This window comes from Narcine bancroftii, chromosome 12 (assembly GCF_036971445.1).
Source record: "Narcine bancroftii isolate sNarBan1 chromosome 12, sNarBan1.hap1, whole genome shotgun sequence".
In the NCBI taxonomy this organism is placed as follows: Eukaryota; Metazoa; Chordata; class Chondrichthyes; order Torpediniformes; family Narcinidae; genus Narcine; species Narcine bancroftii.
In genome coordinates this window covers 15,443,512-15,460,972 of record NC_091480.1, presented here as the reverse complement: position 1 = coordinate 15,460,972, position 17,461 = coordinate 15,443,512, and the positions used below count along the sequence as shown (strand labels likewise).

The window sequence follows — 17,461 nt, the reverse complement described above, 5'->3', positions numbered from 1 at the left end:
CACATTGATGGCTGTGGATGACGGGGGGGGGGGGGGGAGTGGGGGGTGAAGGGAGACCTGCTACTTATGGACACTAAGTGGATGCAACAGGGGCATAGCCAGGTTTTAACATTAGGGGGAGCAAGCACATTAAAAAAGATGCTACAACTACTGTACCCTCCAAGATGTGTGTCGCACGCGTGCATGCACCTTTTGCAATCAGCACACAAAGGAAATTAAGTTGCACTCATCCACAATGCATACCAAATAATTTTAAATACATTATACATTTTTATTTTGTATTTAACATCAAAACACATGGAACTTAAGGAAGATCGTTTTAAAAGGAAGTGCATAATTGTTATATGTATTTAAAATCAAAACATAATAAAAAGCACGTGTTATTTAGCTATTTTACATTTTAAATGTAAAATTTAGGTGGGTTGAAGCACTGAAGAAATTGTTCGATGCCCAACATCCAACTCCAACCCCTCCCCACAGCCTACTATTGCACACTGGAGCTCCTGATGCCCAACTCCAAACCCTCCCCTCAGCCTACTACTCCACACTGGAGCTCCTGATGCCCAACTCCAAACCCTCCCCTCAGCCTACTACTCCACACTGAAGCTCCTGATGCCCAACTACAAACTCTCCCATCGGCCTCCCACCCTTCAAAACCTATGGCAGATATAGGTTAATTGGGTGTATTTGGGTGGTACAGGGTTGTGGGCCAGAAGGGCCTGTTACCTTGATTGCATGTAAATTATTAAAAATACCAATTTTAATATAAAATATTTAACATAGTTTTAGAAAGAAATTTCAGACACTTAGGGAGGAGAAAGCACATTACAGTGTCACTAACTTGATGCCTTACATTAAGAGACTATTTACGTTAACATCGCTGTATGTCTAAATTAAACCAAGGTCAGGTCTGCCCTTATAGGCAGATGGTACTGCTGATGTCTTGCTTACAAAATGGCTGCATGTTTGCTGTAAGACCATGCTTCAAAGGTATGAAGTCTTTTGGAATATCTTAAGGTAGCTTCACAAGCAAAGCTGAAGCTGGGTTTACCTTCAGATCCTGAATTCGATCCTTGACGTCCTGGATTGGCTTCCCCTGTCCCAAAGGTGGCCGTGTGCAGGATTGGATTGCCTTCTCCTGTCTGATGACATCATTTTGAATTTTATCCAAGTCAGTGAGCAACTTTAGACACTGCTGGTCCTGGGAGTCTGACCATGAAGAATGGAATATAATTAGATGTGTGGAACTTACAAGTAACTTAGTGGTGTCCCCAGGTTCCCTGCCCATACCCTGAATACACGTGCAGCCCACCAAGTCTTTAAACTTAAATGTACAGTTAATCCCTGACTCACGACCATAATTGGGAATGAAGGATCAGTCGTAGCTTGGAATGGATGCAAGTCAAAATTTTGCCGGGTGAGTGGAGTACCGAAGTCTTAAAGCAATCAAATTTTTTATTTGACAAACTATAACAGGGATACAGGGCACGTAAGAGCCAAAATGTGTATACTTACTTTGTTAGTTGGCGTCCTGGAGTCTGCAGGCTGGGTACGGCCATCTTGATTCTTGTGAGCATGCACGAGTCTTCGGTTGGCTCATGTGCAGTGGGTTCGTGTATTGGTTGGTTCATGTACCAACCTAACTCTAATGTGTGAACCCACTATGCATACGCACAGGAATCAAGTGGCTCTTCACACATACAGAGCCTTTTACAGACATGCATTTACTCTTTGTCCTTTGAAATTGTTGAAACAGTGGAATGAGACAATCTATCGGCATGGCATAGGGTTTTCCTCTTGCTTGCTATCTTTCTAGCGTGCCTACAGAACGGTAACTGCGTGTGGCCACTAAATTACGCGTGCACATACACACGTTTTTAAAAAATTTAGTTGTATGTGCGGATGGACATTGAGTAGGTTATGAGTCAGGGAGTACCTGTATACATGCCGCATGCTACAGGCCCATTTGGCCCATGAACCCGTGGCACCCAATTATACCTAATAGATCTACAATCCCCAGTAAATTTTGAAGGGTAGCAGGAAACCGGAGCACCCACAGGAAACTCACGCAGACATGGGAAAAATGTACAAACTCCCTATATACAGCGACAGATTCAAACCCAAGTAATGGTGTTGCGCTAACCATGCTGCCCCAAACAAAAAAAAAAATCACACTTTACCACAGCCCCACGCTGCATCAGTGCCAGTTTAGGTTGTCTCAGCAACAGAGCAAAGGGGTTCAAATAATTGGGGCATTCAGCTTTCCCAATATCGGCTAGGATTTCCTGAGTACAGAAATCTTAGATGGGGCAGAATTTGTTAAGTCCCTCCAAACTGATTTGCATAGAGATCCACCAGAGACAAGGCAGTATTTGACTTTTCCTTAGGAAATCAGATGGGTGTTGTCGAAAGCATCAGTGTGGAAACTCAAAGGGAGCAGTAACCGGAATTCTGAAAGTTTCCATGTAGTTACAGAAGAGATTAAAGTCTTGAACTGGGGGAAGGCTGATTTCAAAGGCACAAGAGAGGACCTAGCAAAAGAAGATCAGGAGCAGGCATTTATAGGGAAAAGACACAAACAGTGGGTTAAAAACACAATCATGGAGAAACTCTGTAGGTCAAACAGCTTATTTTATATAGCAAAGGTAAAGATACATAGCCAACATTTCAGGCTCGAGTCAGTCATCAAGGAATGAGTAAAATGTCAGCAGGCACCCAAAAAAAATAGTGGGGGAGGGCAGAGGGAGGAGCACAGTCCCACAGGCAGGGGGGTAATTGGTGGATAAGGGAAGGAGGGCACACCACCAAACAGGGGGAGGAGGGATGGCTCTGTGAATGGAGAGGGAAGGGGGTGGAGAGCTGGAGGAAAGACAAGAGGGATAGGGAAGAGAGGGAGAACAGAGAGTGGTCTAGCATAATCCAGAGAAGTCATTGTTAATGTCATCCGGTTGGGGAGTGCCCAGGCAGAAAATTGGGTGTTGCTCCTCCAGTTTACAGGTCTTGGTTTGACAGTGCATGAGGCCACGGACAGAAATCAGCGTTGGAGTGGGGCGCGGAATTGAAATGGTTGGCCACTGGGAGATCCCTGTTACTGATCTGGATGGAGCGAAGGTGCTCAGCAAAGCGATCTCCCAGTCTGTGTCCAGTCTCTCTGATCTAGAGGGGGCACACTACACTCTTGCAAGTTGGAGTCTTTTTTTTTAAAGAGAGTGCTAAATTTTGGAGCCAATGTGTTCATTCAGGGAGAAAGGCAATGCTCAAGTAAATAGTGTGCAGTGGAAACATCTTGTGTCAAAAGAGTTTAATGGCTAGGAGGTGACATTATAAAGAGCAGAATAAAGGATTGCTTCCCAAACTCTCTCTACGTAAAATCAAAGGTAACCCCTTGTGTCCATGGAACAACTTTTCATTCACAGCCAACAGCTTCAATTTCAATTTCCTAATAACTACATAATGCTCTTTCAAGCATTATTCATCACTAGTACCTCAAGTAGATTGTAACGGAGGATATGTTAGATATGACTACTTTTCAATCTGTTTTACCATTTGCTGCAAAGCTCATTTTACTTCAATTACACTTAAAGTTATCAATTATTAATTAAACTGACATCCACAAAGCATTATGGCTTAAACTTTAGGAACAGCAATATATTATTGATCATGATGACCAGGGAATTAAGTTGTTACTTTTTAAAGATTTGGCTCCCTCATTTGGTGAGTCATTTGCAAACATAGGGCCTACTTCAACCCATAAAGCAGAAGAGCAGGATGCACTGGTTATAACTTCAGTACCACCCTGGAACACTGGCAGGAAGCCAAGCTCAGCTGAGCTAAGACTATTCCATTTTATCCATCAAGCATATTTACCTAAGCCAACCATTTCAAGACACGAGTCAGAAATCACTGTAGACATGAAATGGCTACCATCGCATAAACAAGGATCTACCTTCTCCAAGCAAAAATTTATATAAATGGACAAGGATTGGAATGTTAGCAGCATTAAAATATGCCAAATATAATTTCCCCCATTTAACTATTAATCAGACCAAACCCACCGAGAACTCCATATCCTAAATACTGGCAATTCTTGCATTCAATGTCTCTTTCTGAGTGTGCCCATTTCTAATTGTCCCATCCTATTTGAACCTAACTCTGACTTTCAACCCCATTTCTATCCCTTTCAACCTTCCAATATTGGCCATCCTTTCCCCTGCCTCAGACGACTTGCTGCTAATTTAGGCTTCCATCAGCTTCTGATTAGGCTTTACCACTACACACCTGGTCAGCTTTCCATTTTTCTCACACCACCCAAAATCCCACTGCCTGCAATCCATGCCATCCCAGGTCATGAACACCCATCCCTCTGCCTACTGATCTGCACCAACTCCCGTTCCATTTCAACTGTTTTAAAACTGCCATCCTTGTTTTCATGTCCCTCTCAGGCCTGGGATACAAAGCATCTCCCTGGCCTGAAACTGTCACAGATCTCTACACTTCCCTATCTCTGCTCACATCCTCCTGACATGCCTTGAACGTTGTGCAATTCCAGACCACTCTTAGGTTGGCATGCTGAGGGGGGGGGGAAAATCAGTAAGAGACATATCCAAACAGCAGGTGCAATATAAAAAGGTTACATACTTGACACAGGAGCCACGGAGGCCTTTGTGGCTGTGAGGGAGCAAGAAAAAGAACAACCATCTCAATTCAGATGCATAATCCAGTAGTTTCTCTATAAAAGATCTATGAACTCTAACACTCTTGTTAAAGGCCAATACTTGGTATTTAACATTATAATTATCTAGCAATGCTAAACATTTCAGACATTTTTATAACATATAGTGCTGGAACTTCCATATCATGACATATTTAGCCAACTGAAAAAAAAGATTAAAAAGTTGAGAGTATCCAGTACTTTTAGTACATTATGATTCCCATTCTACACAAACTCAGATGAAATCCTAACTTTTCTTTTTGCAATAAATCTTTATAACTGCTTTGTAAAAGAAAGGGGAAAGTTAGTGTTTGCATATAAATTATTAAAATATTAATTTTAATATTAAAATATTAAATATATAATCTAGTTTTAGAAAAATTAGACACTTGGGGATAAGAAAGCATATATAGTGTCACTAACTTGATACTACTGTATTTGATAGCATACAAGACCCCCTTTATTTCCTAAAATCTCTCCAAAAAAGACCCCCTGGGTCTTGTATGCGAAGGTGATATTTTGGAGAGCATGGTATTGCTGCCTGACCCTGATATCTGGGAGGGAGGGATTTCCCCACTTGAAGGCCCCCCCCCCCCCCCCCACCCAACCCTAACCTCCCCCTTAGCACTGCCGCCGCCGCTGCTGCTATCCTGGACATACAAGGAACATATTCCTGTACTTGTTTCTTCCACGCTCGGTGCTTGTCCTCCTTCCTCATTCTAGCCTTGGTTCCCAATGTTCATGGCGGCCACAAAGGCCAGGAATCGCGAGGGCTGCTTTCCCATAAATACACCAAAACTTGTGCACTAAAAAATTTTTAATTCTTAAAAATTCTTGAAATTCCCTGCTGAAATGGAAGGGGGAGTCCATGGGCCTTTATGTCATCAAATATGGTACTTGATGCCTACATTAGCATTAACATTGATGCAGAAAGAAAAACAGTCTGTTCAACACACAGAATTCTTTGTTAATTGCTTTTATTTATCCATAAACCATTATCAGAGAACCAACCTGGTTTGTTAACTTGTTTCATCTCATTCAAATGCTTCTGGAGAGCATTCTTGGCAGAGCTGGTTTTCAACTTGACCCCATTGTACTGATTACTGATGCTGGTTGGAAGAACAAGAACAAGGAGAGGTGTAGAATCTACAGATCACAGGGAGAGGACACTCCCAATTTTAAAACAATGAGAGAGGTGTCTGCCTCTGATCACACGGCCACCATTCCCCCCCACCCCAAAAACTAGCAGGTAAGAATCAACCACATTGTCAAGTCTGGAGTCACAAATCGATAATACATAGTGTTAGGTCTGCTTTGTTCATGAATGAGTGAGACAAACACCAGACTGAGTCGAAATCAAGGTTCTTTGATCTTTATTGCCGGATTGTAACACTTGCAACTAACAGTGTTAGTTGGAGAAGGCGCATTCTGCCGTTATCAGCAAGTGGTGTTTTTTTATACCTTAGGATACGTACTTAGTAAATTATCATACCATGACATTGTCCAATGAATAAACTGTTGCTATCCTTCTCTGCTAGCTTCCTGCACATCAATTTGTTATCCCCACTCTTATCTTGAGAGTACAAGGTCACAACTGCATCTTGTTACGGCCCAGCACTGGGTGACTCCTTCCTCATTCCCAGCTCATGATGTTTTTACCTAACAATAGTCAGGATCGAAGACTTCCTTTTCCTAAAGGACATCACTGCATCAGATGGTGGCTTTATGACCATTTTGTTTTAGCCCAGTACTAAATTAATTTAAATTCACTCATTGCTGTAGTTGAGTTTGAACTCAGATTGCTGGAGCATACTCAGACAAGATGGTTTACAGACTTACTCATCTCCAATTGCTAACGTTTCTGGATCAGTTGGGGGGATGATGAAACAAACAGCAGGGGCCTTCTGCTTTTGACCTGTTGCATCAGACACTTCCCAGTGGGTCCCGTTGATGTTCTTGATCAGTGTATAGCGCTCCCCACGTTGAATGTTGGTCTGCCAGAGGAAAGTGAAAGAAGATTTTGTTGACAGATATTCAGTTCAAATTCATACCAGTTTCAAAACAGCAGTCAGGTCATTTCTGTCTCTCACTCTCTTTGTTACTTTCTGACACTGATCAAACAATATTTTGTTTGTTTTTATAGGCATGAAGAGAAGACAGGTGGATAGAATTAAGACTAGCCATAATCTCAGTGAATTCAGAACTGCTGAAGGGTCTGAATAACCTACTTGTTCCTCAGTTCCTGAAGCTCTCCTTCAAGACAGAAGGGTGTCTCTTGGGAGACCAGACCAAGAGATTTATGCAACTTGGCTGAGCTCCCATACACTCTGACCTCTGAACTCAAACACTTTTGGCATACCTTGTCCTGGACCCTAAAATTCAAATTTTTCATTTCCATCTGCTTGCAAATTTTCCAATCGTCTCATCAAATCCATCCTGCTGTTTAAATAGGGTCTACTTGACAGCAGTGGAAGATTTAATTTCAGGAACCACTTCCAATATGTTTGGTCTTGTGATATGAGAGGCAGGCACTCCTGACAGTGATAGGGAACTATTTTATTCCATAGTCAGTTCACAGTTGAACAAACACATCATTTGGTTTTCAAATTCCTGCCTGCAAGAGGTTTTGGACACTCCCAGTTAGATGGTACTTTGTGAATCTAATTACACTGGTTGGGGTAACTCAGGGGAACAGCTTGGAATAGTCTTGTTGCAGCATATTTCCCCAGAGAGAATCACATGAGTGAATTGTTGCAAAGTAATTTCAATTTTCAAGTGGGAATCTTGAGAATACTTCAGGAATGTTCACTTATTTAATGTAAAATAGATAAAAAGCAGTCACTTCTGGAGAACCTGACCTGAAACATTCCTAATTTCAGAAGAATGCTTGAACTTTGATCTGATTAACACTTTGTGAAAGTGGACCTGGGATTACTTGACAAACAAATGCAAATATAGTTACATATTTTACCGTACTTTATTGTTGTTTTGCATAGAGTGAGAACTCTGTTACAGCCATATGCACCCTAGTCTCACCACAAGGGAGTCTGCAGCCTGGCTTACAAGTTGCATATTTATACCGACAAACTTCCAGATTTTCAGAACATTTGAACAGACTTTCACAATCCTTTTTCCATACAAGTGCATGTTTCTTACAATAGGATTTGTTACGCTGGGTGGTGTTCCTTCCTAATGGCTAATAGTCTTGTACTGTCTTTGCCAAATAAGGAGTTGTCTTCACAATCAGCTTTCGTCTTGGTGAATCTTCAACATTCCCAATGCAGTGTGCTCTGCTTCTCTACTTTGGTCAATATTTCAAGACTCACATTCTCAACTTTATTTCACTTCTTTCGTGGGGCAGAGGGGAAATTGGTCTGCATGCAGTTAGGAAGGATTTCCATCAGCTGATTGGAATGAAAAGAACGAACTGACGCCATCATTTTTCCACTGTAATTCAAGCTACCTACTTTCAAGCTGAATTGAGGAGAGTTTAAGGTGTTTAAAATTATGAGGTCTGGATGGAGTGAATAGGAAGGATTTCTCTTAAAAAAGGATTGATAACTAGGGATACAGAGTCAGAGAAATTGGAGGCAGAGTGACACAGCACAGAAATACAGGGGTCCCCCCGCTTTTCGAAAGTTCGCTTGATGTCACTTTGCTTTTATGAAAGACCTTCATTAGTACCTGTTTTCACCAACTGAAAGAAATCCAAAGGGGATTTTTGCTTTTATGTAAAAAGGCAAAAAGCGAAAATAGCATTCAGCATTTGTTTTGCAGTGAGACGTCATAGAATCAGCATGCACTCCGATTCTGGTAAGTGAAACTACACTGTGCATACATTATTTCTACTTTATAGATTTCTACATTATCTTCTCTTTGGCTTGGCTTCGCGGACGAAGATTTATGGAGGGGGTAAAAAGTCCACGTCAGCTGCAGGCTCGTTTGTGGCTGACAAGTCCGATGCGGGACAGGCAGACACGGTTGCAGCGGTTGCAGGGGAAAATTGGTGGGCTGGGGTTGGGTGTTGGGTTTTTCCTCCTTTGCCTTTTGTCAGTGAGGTGGGCTCTGCGGTCTTCTTCAAAGGAGGTTGCTGCCCGCCAAACTGTGAGGCGCCAAGATGCACGGTTTGAGGCGAGATCAGCCCACTGGCGGTGGTCAATGTGGCAGGCACCAAGAGATTTCTTTAGGCAGTCCTTGTACCTCTTCTTTGGTGCACCTCTGTCACGGTGGCCAGTGGAGAGCTCGCCATATAACACGATCTTGGGAAGGCGATGGTCCTCCATTCTGGAGACGTGACCCACCCAGCGCAGCTGGATCTTCAGCACGAGATGGCAGAGGTATACATTATATAGCCAGTATATTTATCATACCATTCCTGCTTTTATTATATATTTGTGTTATTTTAGAGTTTATGTGTTATTTGGTAGGTTTTTTTAGTGTCTGGGAAAGCTCAAAAATTTTCCCATATAAATTAATGGTAATCGCTTCGTCGCTTTGCGCCATTTTGGCGTACGAAAGGTTTCATAGGAACACTACTTTTGGATAGCGGGAGAAACCTGGAGACCCTTTGACCAACCACATTCATGCCACCCGCTGTACCTATCTATATTTGTCCCATTTAAACGCATTTGGTGCCTTGGTGATTTTGGAGCAGGATTGGGATAAAATTGAACAATTTTTTTTCACCCAGATAGTGAGTTCCAGACATCCTGGAATCCCACAGTACATTTAAAGAGCACCCGTGTGGCCCTAACACACTGTAATCTACCAGTTAAGAATTAGCAAGCAAGTTTGACATTTCCAAATGCTAATTGCATATCAGGATGAAAACACCAATGAGGAGAACATACTGTCAGCTGGGCCGTAACAGGCCCGCTGAGCCAGATGGTCTATTCCACCTCCTGTTTCTTATGTTAAATTGTTGCATGTGGATTTTGAAGCTTCAATAAGTCATTTCTCGTCCAAAAAACCCAAATCCAGTAGAAAACCTAATGTTCCCAATGGAATGGAAACTGCTGTTTCTTGGTTCTATACAAATTCATCTTCAAAGAATAGATGCAAGTTCAAAGTTCAAATTTATTGTCAGAGTACATGCATGAGATCTCATATAATCCTGAGGTTATTTTTCATGTGGGAAAGGCAGAATTACCGACACAACAAGGCACCATACATGTAAACAAATAAAGAAATGTAAATAACCTGACTGTGCAAAACAGAGAGAATAAAAATCAATAAAGTGCAAAAAGAGTCCTTAAATGAGTCCCTGATTGAGTTTGTTGCTGAGGAGTCTGATAGTTGAGGAGAATCAGTTGTGGTGTGAACCTTGTGGCATCTGTACCTTTTTTCCCTGATGATAGCAGCTAGAACAGAGCACGTGCTTTACAACAATTGTGTTCAAAACTTGATTGGCGTTGCGTGATTTTAAATTCTACCAGGCAAGTCAGAGGAGAAGACACAAATCAAACCAAAATGTTCCTACCTCTTCTGCATAAAAGTCACAGAGAGCTTCTACTGGGACAGCCTTGGGGGGGTTGGCTCGACGGTATTTGAGCGGCAGCACCTGGTAGCTGCGGTCCTTCAGAGTATTCACTGCTTCATTGTACTTGTCCAGTGCTCGGTCCTGATCCTGCAGCAGACAGAGCAGAAACAGCATTAAACATCACAAAACTTGGAGCACAGAAGCAGACATGGATCTTTGGTTAACTGGGCACAGCCACTGTCTTGTGTTGATGCACAGAAAGGTGGGTAAATGGAAGCTGGATAATTGGAACGAACAAAAAAATACTTGGATTTTCGTTATGCTACCAGAGGTGTTGCTGTAAAATCCATGCTGAATCTTCCGTTGTTTATCATCTATAAATATGTAGCAATGATTTCAAAATTTACTTTAACCTTTGCACCTGTATCACCAAGGCATAGGTGACCATAAATCTAATGTAGGTCAATCGGATTAGTACAGATGGGTGGAATGAGCAGCATGGATATGATGGGCTGAAGAGCCTGTTTCTGCACTGTACGATTATAAATTTGCTACCTAATCCATAGGCTTGGAATAGCTACTGAAGTGAAAGGTGTCTGAATCCTGTCATAATGTTGGAAAGGCTAAACTCCCAACATCACAGCAGGCAATCCCAGCAATTGCAGCGTCATCCATCTTCACACGTCTCAGACACACAAGGGGTGCCTGGTAGTTGGAGGCTTACTTCCATGGGAATGCCAATCAATTTCGCTCAGAAACACTGGCCATTGCCATCATTGCCTACTCTCCTTACTATTCTCAGTTTCTCTATCATCACCAGTGATGCAATTCTGCTTACTTCGAGGTCCCGGAGCAGAGTTTGAATCTGAAATTCATCTTTAAATTCTGGATTGTACTTCGAATCCAGATCGTTGTCAATTCTTTTCAGTAGCTCCTGCATATCCTTCGAATCTTTGTAAAACTAAAGGATTTTAAAAAAAATTTAAAAGCATGTTATTCATGGTTAATCCTGTCTTCACCAGATGTGAAGAGAATGTTAAAGAACTTTGATATTCAATTGCTGACAACCCGAGTCACCTTCACATAATCTGAAATGCTTGAAGGGACATTCTCGCCCTCCAACCTCTGATCAGGGGCTCATTTTGCCACTTCTTTCAATGCCAAGCCTTCCAGTTCAATCCCTACTCTGTCAGTCCATATAACCATATAACCACTTACAGCACAGAACAGGCCAGTTCGGCCCTACCAGTCCATGCCGTAACAAATCCCCACCCTCCTAGTCCCACTGACCAGCACCCGGTCCATACCCCTCCCCAAATTGGTACTTTCCAAACTGCCTCGAGCTTTTACCCTTTTGCCCTTCCTATTCAAGCCGTTGTGCTTTATTCCCTCCCGATGTTCACATTTCAGGTCAACCAACAAATTATTTGTCCCCCATTGCACGACTCTTTACTGGACCCTCGTTCCCCAGTTTGACCATTAACACTGGCATTCTTCCTCCCAGCTCAGTCCACTCTTACAGAGCCAGGCAGGTAGAAGAGATGAGACTAAAGAACCAAAAAAAAACATTAATGCAGACTTCCTTTTTTATTGGAAGAGGCCAAGTGGAAGTTATATAGCAATGTGACTTCTGTCCAATTAAAATACAAGGAAGAATTCAACATTTACTTTTCAAATCATAAGAGCTAAATGACAAGATTAATCATGACAAAGGGGCCAAATTGGGATTCTAGCATTTTAACGTAACAGGCGAATCAGATCATTACCGTGCTCTAGGTCTACTTTTTTTTTAAATTAATAGCATCAGGATTCAGGGAGAACATTACAGATCTGATCCTCTCAGATCTGGGTCTCGACAGCCCAACTGAGATTTATTCTTACCTTGTGATAGTCATCCATATTTTTGAGATGATTTTCCTCACAGATCAGCAGGTTGAGGTATTCCTTCCAGTCTGCATTCACCGCTTCCATGTGGGCCTGAGGAACAAGTCACAGTCACTGGCATCAGCACCGACGCTCATATTCAAAAAGGTCGGTGTTCCTCAAGTGTTTTCAGAACTGCTTTCAGTAGAAGCAGCAAAACTTTGATTTGATGAAAGTCAAGCTTCAAAGCAGCACAAACCATTGGTCTTTAAATGTTAAAAATATTTGACACCTTTGATCTCAGTGACATTAAAGGGACCACTCTGTAGCAATGTATGGCAAGGGAACTGAAGAAAGTGTTAGGACTCTTGATGCAAACTTGCTCGGTATAGTCTTTACCAGCATTTTGCTTGTCAGAATCACAGCCTACATTGAGTGTGTGTGTGTGTATTTATATGTGTGTGTATAAATTTATATGTGTGTATTTATGTGTGTGGATGTGTGTGTGTATTTATGTCTGTGTGTATGTATGTGTGTACCGCAGAGCCCACCTCACTGACAAAAGACAAAGGAGGAAAAACCCAACACCCAAACCCAACCAACCAATTTTCCCCTGCAACCGCTGCAACCGTGTCTGCCTGTCCCGCATCGGACTTGTCAGCCACAAACGAGCCTGCAGCTGACGTGGACTTTTTACCCCCTCCATAAATCTTCGTCCGCGAAGCCAAGCCAAAGATGTCCACTCTATTGCTCAGTCGATGGGATGAAGAGTGCAATTTCTGGCCAGTGGGAGGTGGTGGCTGCAGTTATATTCTACGTGACAGACAGCAGAGAGACCGCTCTGCAATTACCATTTCTGGGTTTGTCCCCTTCCTGGAAGATATTTAGGGTCCAGCATTTATGAAATCCCAAGGCTTGAATAAAATTTCTCTCTGCCAAGTTTTAGAACTTCGAAAGGGACACCATCTGCTGCAGAGGCCTGGTTATTTGTCACTTGACAAATGAACTTTCCAGTTGGAGTGGTAATGAGACTAAACTGGTTAGGATGCTGTGGGTGAAGTAAAATTATTTGGATCAAGGATAAACACTCGACTAAAGATTTCTGCCAGTAGGCACTGAGTGTTTCTTGGCCTTTCACAATCTCTCCTCTGCTCTTGGTTGGATGGACCTTTTGTGTGTTTGGCCTGGAAATATCCTGATGACACAGCAGACCAAGAAGGCCATCAATGCGTTGCTGGACCTCTGACACTCTCTCTTACTACCACCTGAACTTCATGCCCCTAATTTTTTTTGATGAACTTTGGCCTTTTGGTTCCTGGAGAGCTGCTTCTTCCCTCCATTGCATGACAGAGTTTGCAAACCAAGAACAACCCATGTTTATGGTTAATTGGATCTGCTCTCATTAAACCACTCCTGATCATTCTTCAGTCATGAATTAAGGTAGACTTTAGATACTCTGTGACTCCTGCTGGTTGAAAGCCATCACGTGGTCCCTGAGATGCTGTCCCAGAGGGTTTTCATTAATGATTCATTGAGAATGTGTTATGAATACAGGGGGAAGATCTCCAAGCACTGCTAAATTCATGTCTTAGACATTCTTAATACAGTAAAATCCCCATTATCCAGAATTCAAGCAACCAACAGCCTCAAACAAATGGTTAAAAAAAAAAGCACAAAATAAATAATCAACAATATGGGTTTAAAATTATCATCCACTAGTGGTCAGTTCACCAATAATGCAATCTCAAGCAACCGGAAAATTCACCTTCCAGCACCTACCAATCCTCATAGGTGCTGGATACTGGGGAGTTTTACTGTACACGCACCTTCAAGTGTAAATTAGGGACTGGTTAATGGCACTTTCCTAATAAGTGGCTCACCTCAGTAGTGATTGGCCTTAAGTAATGGTAACCATAATGTTACAGTTATTTCTTGCCAGTAAAGTGGTTTTGGACATCCAGAGGATATAATGAAAACTTTATATAAAACAAACTAAAGTAATAGGTCTACTAATTTAAAAATGCTGAGGGGATGAAATGTTCAACGAGAGGATGGATAGAACTGTTATTCTACTTATAAATTATTCGTCTTCTTTCATAATTTGTGACATATGACACAATCCAAGACAGCTAAGGCAGAAAGTAAACTGATTTTAAAAGAAAGGCCATTGGCCTGAAACATTAATTCTGTTCTTTTCTCAGCAGATACTACCTGATCTGCTCAGGGATCCCATCATATTCTGTTTTTATCTCTGATATTCAGCATCTGCAGTATTTGCTTTTAGAAAGAAGTCTGTTGAACTAAGGTAGTTTGAGGCTTGGAGTACTGGAGAACCATATCCATGTTCCAATACAAAGGGAGTCCCATTCAATTTTGAGAACCACAGTGCAATTGCAGTCATCAACCTGGGTTTAAGTCCCAATTACCTCAACAGCATTCTTTCCTGGGTGGTTCGTCTGTAAGAGTTTGCTGCCTTCATCAATAAGACTGGTGACAGCTGCTTCTTTAGCTTCCAGATGTCGGTTCACAAAGCTCTGCAATAAGCAAGCAAAGTATCAGAATTGCTGTCAACCCTCCTTCCACAGCCAGGAGGTCCAGGCCACACCTGCAGTGGTTGTGAACCTACAGCTTGATAAGTCAATGAACCCAAAGTGTCAAATAGTACTGAGGGGTGAGGATCACCAGTTTAAAGAGAAAAGGTGAGAGGAGAGATGAGGCAAGAAGAAATTGGTAGGCATGTAATAGCTGATACCATGTAAAAGTTGACACCCCCCCCCCCCATTTATGGCCCAAAATCTGCTATTTTTCATACATCGTGTGCAAATGTCAACCCCCCCCTCCCCCCCCCCACCTATTTTTGGCCCTTGGATGCCCTCCCATCTGAGCTCCCGATGCCCTGAATGCAGACTTACCACCCAGTCCCACCGCCCGCCCACCCACCCACCCGAGCTCCCAACGCTTCGAATGACGCAGGGACTTATTGCGGTCAAAATAAGTATGCATGTAATAGACGACCCACTAAATTTTACCCTAAAAAATTGGTCTGCAATATTCAAGTATTGCACGCACATATGCAGTAAGTAAATCAAAGCTGCTAGACCCAAGTCAGGTTCCGGCCTTTAAGAGGTCCTGTGGTGGACCTTGTGGTTGATGGGGAAGTTTGCTTCTCCAGTTGTTGACACATGGTGTGGGGCACTCTGGGGAGTGGCATTCAGGTTGCATTATTCTGCACCACACTGTGCATGGCTAGAGACCTTGCATATTGGGCACCAAACACACAGAGGTCACACAATGATTTAAGGCCTTGCATATCTGAGATCCATGCCATATCTCCTACTCATTCCTAAATGCTCAAATGAAATTTCTCTATGCTAGGGATACCGCCTGCTCCAGAGTCCTTCACAATCTCTCCTCTGCTCTTAGTTCTTGGTTGGATGGCCCTTTTATGGGTTAAGATTGTCCTAATAACACAGCATATCATGGCCATCAATGAGTTGCTGGACCTCTGACACTCTCTCTCATCACCATCTGACTCTCATGGCCTGATTTGTTTTGTTGAACTCTGGACCTTTGATGCTCGTAGAGCTGCTTCGTCCCTCTGAGGAGTGACGGAGTTTCCAAACCAAGAATGGCGTGTGTTTATAGACAATTGGATCTGCTGGCTGCTCTCATTCAACCACTCCTGACCATTCTTCAGGAAATTTGGAGACTTCACGCACTAATTATGGTCGACTTCGCAAATAATGCTCTCATTTTTATTTGCAAGTTGTGGGTGTGGCTTGCATAAACATATCTGGGCAACTGTTTCCATCTTTGAGAAGTGCAATTCCATCATCTAGGAGATAGATTCCACAGACTGGATGTGTTCTTCTACATTCCCACGTGAACCTAGATTGAGTGAGTCATCAGCTCCTCAACAATACAGGGGACCACCAATTGGGTTCTAGATCCCTCAGCTAGGATAAACATCCTCCCCAGATCTAACCCACTAAGCTCCATCAGAATTGTCTAGATTTTGATGTGATCCCCTCCCCATTTTCTGAACACAGGCCTGGTTGGCCCAATCTTTCCTGATACAGCAGTCTCACTGTTCCAGGAATCAGTCTGAAGAGTATTTGTTTCCCTCTGTAGCTGATATACCTTTTCACGAGTATTGAGATCAAAACTGTTGCCACAAGTCACATGATATCCTGATCTGGAAATGTATCACCATTCCTTTATCATGCCTGGGTTCAAATCCTAGTATGTCCTGCACAATATTTATTTGTATATATGAATACTTAACCTGTCTATGTATTGTTTGTCTGTATCTGTGTTATGCCTGTCTATGGGTCTGTGTGTTTTGTACCGAGGACTGGAGAATCCTGTTTCGTCAGGTTATACTTGTGCAACCAGATGACAATAAACTTGACTTAACAACACCGTGGGAGTACTTTTATTACAAGGATCACAATGGTTTGAAAAGGCAGTTCACCACCATGGTCTCAAAAGGGGTAAAAGGGGTGAGAAATACTGGGCTTAACAGAGCCTCTATGATCCTGAGAGTGGGTTTCGAAAGATCATCTGATGTTACCTCGTACTGACGGTGGCGGTTTTTGTAGTCCAGGTTCTGGTCACTCCAGTCGTAACGCAGGCGGTCCTCCTCTTGGGTGTCCATCCAGTACAGCTCATTGGTGCAGTTCTGCATGTACTCACGGAGGCTTGACAAGTCCTTCTGCCGCTTCTGTGAATTTTTCTGCAGGTTAAAAAAACCAAATGAACATGATCAAGAGCGGATACCAGTCACTACAGTGGATTTATAGCCCGTCATTTTGACTTTGTAACAACAAGCTCTTTACAATTTTACCAATGGAAGAGAAAAGTCATAATTTCTCCCAAAATTTTTAATATAGGAGCTCAAATACGGAATTCCAAAAATCTGGATGCCAGAAATCTGGACCACCTGAGATTCCTGGACTTTTCAAAAACTCTCCAACTTTTTAAATTTCTGTGCGTGTGTAAGATGCACAGCGGCAACTATTTATGGGATACGCATTTACAAACCCATAATAATGGATCCTAAAGTAGATAAACTTTGGGGTGTGAAGAGAAAGAAGAACACGTTGAAATTCAGTGGCAAACTTGAAACAATTCTGAAACTAGAACGGTGTGAACAATGGAAACATACAACATTGGAAAGTCTACAATTTATGATGTAAAAAAAAAAGGCCACTCCAGGTAAGTCCATGGAAATAGTGATTAAATTTGTGGAAAAGAACCATAACTTCAGTCTTCAAGACGCCATGCATGTGCACGTGGTGTAGAATGATCTTATCACAAAGTTGTAAACAAGGTAAAGTAGCTCAAGAAAGCAGAAGAAGCATCAAGCAGTATAGCAGATGAAGTAGAAGCTGCAAGTGTTCCACCCA

The 17,461-nt window shown here is 42.3% G+C and overlaps 1 protein-coding gene across 2 annotated transcripts in view; it reads right to left on the bottom strand.

Moving 5' to 3' along the window:
• The window catches only part of ppl (periplakin), a 127,421-nt gene that overhangs the window by 19,514 nt on the left and 90,446 nt on the right, over nucleotides 1–17,461 (bottom strand). For both annotated transcript variants that reach the window (XM_069906098.1, XM_069906100.1), the window contains exons 7-15: nucleotides 16,627–16,788; nucleotides 14,480–14,587; nucleotides 12,072–12,167; nucleotides 11,029–11,151; nucleotides 10,191–10,337; nucleotides 6,551–6,705; nucleotides 5,723–5,820; nucleotides 4,639–4,668; nucleotides 1,052–1,209 (exon numbers count right to left, since the gene is read on the bottom strand). In XM_069906098.1, coding sequence (XP_069762199.1) covers nucleotides 1,052–1,209; nucleotides 4,639–4,668; nucleotides 5,723–5,820; nucleotides 6,551–6,705; nucleotides 10,191–10,337; nucleotides 11,029–11,151; nucleotides 12,072–12,167; nucleotides 14,480–14,587; nucleotides 16,627–16,788 — 1,077 coding nt within the window. The remainder of the gene's footprint in view (nucleotides 1–1,051; nucleotides 1,210–4,638; nucleotides 4,669–5,722; nucleotides 5,821–6,550; nucleotides 6,706–10,190; nucleotides 10,338–11,028; nucleotides 11,152–12,071; nucleotides 12,168–14,479; nucleotides 14,588–16,626; nucleotides 16,789–17,461) is intronic.